At 47.7% G+C, this 7162-nt stretch overlaps 2 protein-coding genes across 5 annotated transcripts; both read left to right on the top strand.

Annotated features, from left to right (window-relative positions):
• Positions 1 to 393: 393 nt before the first annotated feature.
• LOC123054614 (tRNA (guanine-N(7)-)-methyltransferase) lies at positions 394 to 3097 on the top strand. Of its 2 annotated transcripts, XM_044478423.1 has the most exons (8): positions 394 to 641; positions 753 to 809; positions 881 to 956; positions 1048 to 1127; positions 1220 to 1269; positions 1367 to 1451; positions 1574 to 1672; positions 2235 to 3097. In XM_044478423.1, exons 1-8 carry the CDS (start codon positions 483 to 485, stop codon positions 2484 to 2486), a joined length of 858 nt encoding a protein of 285 aa, XP_044334358.1. In that variant the 5' UTR covers positions 394 to 482; the 3' UTR covers positions 2487 to 3097. The 2 variants fall into 2 exon arrangements, with proteins under 2 accessions (XP_044334358.1, XP_044334357.1); XM_044478422.1 differs by having other exon boundaries at positions 399 to 809.
• A 1487-nt stretch (positions 3098 to 4584) lies between these two features.
• On the top strand, positions 4585 to 5834 carry LOC123054613 (glycine-rich cell wall structural protein). 3 transcript variants are annotated; one of them, XM_044478421.1, is made up of 3 exons: positions 4585 to 4842; positions 4981 to 5196; positions 5233 to 5834. In XM_044478421.1, the coding sequence occupies exons 1-3, from the start codon at positions 4752 to 4754 to the stop codon at positions 5496 to 5498; spliced, it is 573 nt and encodes a 190-aa protein (XP_044334356.1). In that variant the 5' UTR covers positions 4585 to 4751; the 3' UTR covers positions 5499 to 5834. The 3 variants fall into 3 exon arrangements, with proteins under 3 accessions (XP_044334356.1, XP_044334354.1, XP_044334355.1); XM_044478420.1 differs by having other exon boundaries at positions 4586 to 4842; positions 5230 to 5834; XM_044478419.1 differs by having other exon boundaries at positions 4981 to 5834.
• The last annotated feature ends 1328 nt before the right edge of the window (positions 5835 to 7162 follow it).

Here is a 7162-nt window from a genome sequence, read left to right as displayed (position 1 = left end):
AAAGATATCCAAAAGAAAGGGAGTTGGGATTCCATTGGATCAATCTTTAAAGAAGATGCAGCACAGAGAAAACAAATGCTAAACTAAGCGCTTTTGTTTGAAAAAAAAAGAGCAATGGAGGGCACACGCGCTTTGGGAGCTCATGCCAGAAAATTTGAAGATTCTTCCTTTTGGCAAATGCGCCGGCTAGTATTTTTTATGTACACCATTCGCATCAAAATGTAAGACGTTTTGCTAGACTTAAATATTTTGGTTCGGAGGTAGTATTTGATAAAAATTGTCCTTCTAGTGTGAGTAACAATAGCTCTTATACGCGATAAAGAAAAGCTCTCTGTTTTTTCCCTAAAAAGAATTTCCTCGAACATTTCCACCCCTTGACAACCCCTTCCCCAACTCATAAAAAAAAAAAAAAGATAACCCCTTCGGCTGGGTGTCGAACAGGCAGCGCCGCCGCTCAAGCACCAGCCGGAATCGACGCCAGAATGGCTTGGACGGCCGCGGCCTCCCTGTGCTGCCGTCTCGTCCGCGCGGCCCCCGTCCGTCGCTGCGCTCGGCGCCGGACCTTGTGCTCCGCCGCGCGGAGCACCGACGCGGTGGACAGGGAGTACGCGGACCTCAATCTCCGCCCCCTCTACCCCAATGTCCGCCCCAACCCCACCTATCCTATCCTCCCAGTCTTCAACCTCCGTCTCCTTTTCGAAATAGCGTACCAGCCTGACCACCCACCCACCAATTGGTTTTGGTGTATGCAGCGGGGCCATCACCTTCGCATCCGGCAGCACGTGAATCCGCTCAGCGCCTTGTTCGTCGTAAGCCTCTACCATAATCTTCAAGATCCCCCCTTCCCCTTCCGCCAATTCTTACTCTGCTTTACCTGTAGGAGCCCACGGAGCCGCCTGAATGGACGGAGGTGTTCGAGGATCCCCTGCTGCCCCTCATGGTCGACATCGGCTGCGGTGGGCATACGTCTCCTTCCATTGCATCTCCATTGTGCTGATACATTTCTTTTAGCCTCAGGTATCAGGGGATTTTTTTTTTCATGTGCAGGGAGTGGGAGATTCTTGGTTTGGTTAGCAAAGAACTCCGGTGAAAGGCGGAATTACCTCGGACTGGAAATCCGGCAGAAGGTTCTTGTGCTAATATGGTTTAATTTAATCATGGTTCTCAATGTGTGATTTTTGGTGTGGTCATAATGCTCTGCTTGTTTTTGTTTGTCTAGTTGGTCGAGCGGACACAGTTCTGGGTGACAGAATTGGGGCTTAGAAATGTGTAAGCTTTGCCTCAGATCTTTCTCACATATGGACATTTGAGGGCTTCGTGCTATCAGAACAATTTAACAGTGCTTGAAATCGCTCCCTTGGCACAGTTACTTTATGTTTGCAAATGCAACGGTGTCTTTCGAGCAAATTGTGTCATCATACCCTGGTCCCCTATCACTTGTTTCAATACTGGTGAGTGTAGCTGAGCGTAATTCCGTAACTGTTCTAAGTTATATACGATATGTCCCTGTGCTTATGCTGGTTTAGTTGATGTTATGGAATTGAGAGCTGAGTTGCAGTCATCTTTTCTGCAGTGTCCTGATCCTCACTTTAAGAAAAGGCATCACAAGCGAAGAGTTCTACAGACACCATTGGTCGATTCAATCACAAAGAACCTTTGTCTGGGTGGGCGGGTATGACCATTGTCTACGATTTTCATGCAAAGTATTCTCTGTTAATCTTACAGTCTGCATGCGGTCAGAGTCCTTCTGTATGCATCAGTTTTGTCCAATGACTGTTTAACTTAGGCCAATCACTATTTTGTTAGTTCTATCTGTATGAAGGTATCATTTCAAAATAGTCTGAATAACGAAACAATGTTTTTGAGGGATCCTAAAGTATATCAGATTGAGGATATATTAACCATGTGCATCTGGCTTAATTTCAACATCTCTATGAAATGCCATGTATTGTCCACTCGATTTGTATGTTTCAAGCTTATTCTTGCCTTCATGTTATCAGTTGGACTATATTCTTAGTTATTATTGCTTCACTGATAGGAATTTCACATCCTCTATGCATTATATGGGTCATAGAGTGATACAAGTTAATATGATCCAGTGCAAATTACTATTCAGACAATCTCTTTTCTGTATCTTCGATCAAGGCTTGTGTTGATTATGTAGGGAGTTTAGCTTTCAAAGGCTGGTCAAGTACTCTTTTGCAAGTTGACATCTCACCTTATTTCGTTTATAGGTGCTTGTACAATCAGATGTGCTTGATGTGGCTACAGACATGAGAGAAAGGTTTGATGGATACTCGGATGTGTTTGAGCATGCTGATCGTATTGATAAAGATCTTCAGTGCGACAATGAAGGTTGGCTTCTGGACAACCCTATGGGAATACGGACGGAGAGGGAAATCCATGCTGAGCTCGAAGGAGCGACCATATACAGGAGGATGTACCAAAAGACAAGATGTTTCTTGCCAGATTACTCCATCAGTTAAGTGGATGCCTGCGTGGCCAAGTAGTGCTGGGCTAATGGCTGGTCTCTCTCTGCTTGATTTGCTAACCTTGAGCACTAACTTTCACATTCCCTGGCATCTGCCAAAGCAAATTCTTAGTGAATGAATTGGGCCTTGTGTTTGTGAGGGGTTAAACTGGTCAAGGCTTGGCATCTCTCCAGTGGTTGATATTTTTCGATCTGAGATCATCGTTCTGGTTGAGGAAGAAAGATCACAGTGGAGTTAATTTCAGTGTTAACCATTCACGAGGATGTTTGACATCTGCAATTTGTATCCAGGGCTGCATTGGTCATCTTAGTTATGATGAAAGACAAGCAAGTTATGTCGTTGGCAATCAAGAGCATTGTCTTTTGCCCTTTTCAAAAAGAAAGAAAGAAAGAAAGAAAGAGAGCATTGCTGTTGATCTATGGCCGAATGTAATGAAACTTTGCTCTCAGTGGCCACAAATGATGGATGGGTGATTTCATTTCGCACTGGTTCTTGTAAGAGACTGATACTTTTCTGCTCGCGAAAAATGTTTACATCTGCAAATTCGTATCAATCTAATATGAAAATATACTCCATGATTGATCTACTGATATTGATTTGGCTGATATTGCACCACAGCCTCCTCGCCCGCCTGTGGTGTAGCATCTGGAGACACCTCACTGACTTCACCTTCTGTCTTTTTTACTGAAATATTTGCTGAACTAAACATGTGTGTGGACTGTTACGCTAGTAGTACTTGCTGTCCTGTTTCCGTGCCTGCTCAGGTCTTCGTTCCGAACTGGGCTCATTTTGCTGTCAAATTGGACCATTTTTGGGCGTTGCTTCAGTTTCGGCCTTCAGCTCACTCTTGTAGTCATTGCTAGGTGGTACATGAGCATGTTTGTATTTTTTTTTTACCTTGGGTGTTCTCTATGCTGCCCTCTGTTGAAAAAGGCAGTGCCTAGGAGGCGCTTAGGCACGCCTAGGCGCTAGGCAATGGCCCAACGCCTCGCCTAGGGCATAAGCAGAAGTCTAGGCAGAGCAAGTAAGAAATTGTCTACCCAAGCAACAAATCATGCCATATTGCACTGATATGCCAAAAGGGCCATATTCCAATCATAGTAGTTGGTCGTTAACATACTTATATGCCCTAAATTAATAAAATACACATATAATAACCACATATACACCCCAATAGTAAATATTATATAATCACCTAGGCTACGCCTAGGGCGCTTAAGCACCGCTTAGGCACTAGGCGAAGGCCAACCGCCTTGCTTACGCCTACCGCTTTTTCCAACCTTGATGCTGCCATGATTGATTATGAATAGATTAAGTATCTTCCGAAAAAAAGTGCTCCAACAGATTCTGTAAACCTGATTTTTTTACGGGATCTCGTATAATCTGTCCAATTTCTCTTGTACATTTAGGAGAAGATGACCCTTCCTGTACCACATCAACGCGTCGCCATACCCACTGCATCGCCGCTGACGACATCCGCGCTGCCGCTGCCGGTCATCGACACCGCGTCGCCCTGCTGACCACCGGCGCCCGTTGTCCGCCGCCGCTGCTGCAAAAATATCACTTTTAGGAGAAGAAATTTAGAGGAATTGAGAAATCACCTCACCTATGAACTTATATGGGCATCTCGTAAAACCACTTTTACTGGGAGTTTTGTTGGAGATGCTCTAAGCGAAGATAACTTACGTGCGAACGTTCAGCAGTGCTCCACGTCTGGTTACCAGATGCAGAAGAATATATCCGATCCAGAATCCGCTCGGCCGATTTGGATACACATGCGTCCGTGGGTAACTTGCAGCGGGGCTGATTAATGAGACTGATGCGTGCATGCAAACTTTATCGTCGCGTCGCGCGAGCAGCACCCACCCTATGCAGAAGAAGACATCCCCGATCCAGAATATGCTCGGCGTCAGAGGGGAGGCTGGCGCCATTGGTGCTCCTGCGGACGACGCGGAGGTTAGCTACTTCCATGCTAGATTGCCAGGATCGATCATTAGTGCGTGCCGTCCTTCTCCCACCCACCACCGCTCCACGGGCCGAAGACGACGCCATGGCCATGGGGACCCAACCTCAGCTCGCTCACAGTCACAGGCTCACAGCTCCTCGTGATCCCGAGCTTTTCGTATTCGTATCCAAGCCCTCCATCGGCCGGCCTATAAATTCGCTTGCTCTGCATGCTAATCCGTATCTCATCCATCACACTGGCCAGCCAGTAGCCAGTAGCCACTGCGACCACTGAAGGAGAGGCACGGATCACGGATGTCAAGCATGGCATCCAGCAAGAGGCTTCTTGTGTTCGCTCTCCTGCTTGCTGCTGCTATCCTCGTCGCCTCGACTGATGAACACCCTGGTGAGCTAATGCACTAACTCCTCGGAGCAGTTTTGAACGGGCAGGAATTGAATTAGTTGGCCGTCATTAGGCTAAGAAACTTGCTTTGCTGCATTCTGCTGCTAATTTCCATGCACCTTTTTGTTTCTGTTCGTGCAGAGGCCAAGAAGGAAGAGAATGAGGCCGGCGTGGAGAACTTCCACTTTGGCGGAGGCCACCACGGGCACGGAGGCGGCGGGGGAGGCTACGGCGGAGGCGGAGGCGGAGGAGGTTACGGCGGCGGCGGAGGGTACGGCGGCGGGGGCTACCCAGGCGGCGGAGGAGGCTATGGCGGCGGTGGCGGCTACCCTGGCCACGGTGGGGAAGGCGGTGGAGGTTACGGCGGCGGCGGCTACCCAGGCGGCGGAGGAGGCTACGGCGGCGGTGGCGGCTACCCTGGCCACGGTGGGGAAGGCGGTGGAGGTTACGGCGGCGGCGGCTACCCAGGCGGCGGAGGAGGCTACGGTGGCGGTGGCGGCTACCCTGGCCATGGCGGAAAAGGCGGCGGAGGCTACGGCGGCGGCGGATGTCACTGGGGCTGCTGCGGGCACGGGCTCTTCCATCACCATGGCTGCCGCTGCTGTGCGCGCGCGGACGAGGTTCCGGAGCCCATGTACCGGGCGGAGGTCCGCAACTGAGAGGAGCACACGCAACAATGCAGCCATGCATACGTACGTACGTACGGTAGGCAGTACTGCCGCCCAGTGCTTAGCTACCCTGCGTCGAGCTCTACGTGCATGCCGTTGCTCTGCGCGCCTACGTGCATAAGAATTAAATTACTCGTAAATAAACATGGTCCCTGGTGAACGAAGGGAAGGTGCATATATGCGCGTACGCATACGTGCGCGTTGCACAGCGACCTTGGAGAACACATGCATCCCCTCCGTGTTCTTGAATGTTTGTATGTACTATGTCCCGTATTAATACCGCCCACTTTATCTGTTATCGTGGAATAAAATCACATTGGTGCACTTAATAGCCTAGTTTCTACTCGGTGCACTTAATTCCTTTGTTATCATCGACCAGTGCTGTCTTTCAATGTTGCAAAGAACTGAAAGGGGGTATAGAAATCTTTACAGCCACTACAACCAGTGGCATGTCACGTAAGTTGATCGAGCGCACGGTAGGAACTTTCAAACTATTAACTACTCTATATAACGGAAAGTACCATCGCAAGAAAAAAGTTCACGATAAACCAGAGACGTATAAGTACTAATTTGTCTCCTTTGGTGTTCTCAACGAAAATAAGAGTGCCGTCGTTGGGTGGACACAAATGAACCGCACCTACCATGCATATTTGCTCTACAGTCACCACTAGCTCCTCCATCGTGCAAAAACGGGTCGCTCGGGATTAATTAGGTTTACTGGATCTGGCAGGAGCAACCGATCGACTGTCGCTCAAAATGGTAATTGGAACCCCGCAAAGAAAAAAATGGTAATTGGAAAAGTCCGATCGGGTGATGCCTACAAAGCACAAGCTTGTGTGTCACTGTCACTGTCCTTATCCTTGGTGGCAGGGAAATCTTCCATTTGATTATATAGCAGTGGAAATGTAAGGACATATATTCAACTCAAGCACGTAGGGGTTGGAAGCAAAACGAAAATGAACGAAACTGAGTTGTTTCCGTCTTTTTTCAGTGGAAACTGCCACCACCATGGAAATTCAGAAAGCAAATGTGTAAGCGGATATAGTCGAAAACGAATACTAAGTTAACTATATGGTGGGCATGAAATACAAAGGTGCTAGAACTCGAAAATCTCTAGAGCATACAGAAAAATACAACATAACCAAAACCAACAAAGTTGTGCAATGGCACACGCCGAAGAGAAGATCGCTCGTGAGCATGCGTGGAGGATAGGAGTGGAAGCCTTGAAGTCGATCATAGGGGCGAGGATCAAGGCAGTACGATGGATTAGGTTTTAGTGGATAGGATTACGTTGGACTACAAGTGTAGCGCGCTAAGCTGGGTCGGCTACATACGAATGACAAATGAGATTTTTCGCAGCCTTCGAACTTTTCATTTCTGCATGACTAACATCCGAAAATCTCGTTCTGCTTCTGTTCAGAAAGATTTATGTTTCTTTTTTCTATACTTTTGTTTTGTTTAACCAGTGCTTGAGAATACATATGGTCTAGTATCTCAAAATGCAACCATACATAATGACAACTTTTAGGGCAAGACAAGACATCAAGCTCGCTACCAAGTTTTATGGCCTACAAAATTTTAGAGAATTGACAGCGGGGCTTGTAAATTGCAGCTCCCTCTGAATGGGGGCATTCACCCTATGTTTCATGTCAGTC

The sequence above is a fragment of the Triticum aestivum genome, chromosome 2D, assembly GCF_018294505.1.
Source record: "Triticum aestivum cultivar Chinese Spring chromosome 2D, IWGSC CS RefSeq v2.1, whole genome shotgun sequence".
Taxonomy (NCBI): domain Eukaryota; kingdom Viridiplantae; phylum Streptophyta; class Magnoliopsida; order Poales; family Poaceae; genus Triticum; species Triticum aestivum.
The sequence above is the reverse complement of the archived record's forward strand: the minus strand, read 5'-3'. Positions and strand labels throughout refer to the sequence as shown.

Excerpts from the sequence above, each read along its gene's own strand:
- LOC123054614 (XM_044478422.1), top strand. The coding sequence starts at position 483 with ATGGCTTGGACGGCCGCGGCCTCCCTGTGCTGCCGTCTCGTCCGCGCG. Across the intron at positions 1,270-1,366 it reads GAATTGGGGCTTAGAAATGT|TTACTTTATGTTTGCAAATG; the intron begins GTAAGCTTTGCC and ends CCCTTGGCACAG. Across the intron at positions 1,673-2,234 it reads ACCTTTGTCTGGGTGGGCGG|GTGCTTGTACAATCAGATGT; the intron begins GTATGACCATTG and ends TTTCGTTTATAG.
- LOC123054613 (XM_044478419.1), top strand. The coding sequence starts at position 4,752 with ATGTCAAGCATGGCATCCAGCAAGAGGCTTCTTGTGTTCGCTCTCCTG. Across the intron at positions 4,843-4,980 it reads CTCGACTGATGAACACCCTG|AGGCCAAGAAGGAAGAGAAT; the intron begins GTGAGCTAATGC and ends CTGTTCGTGCAG.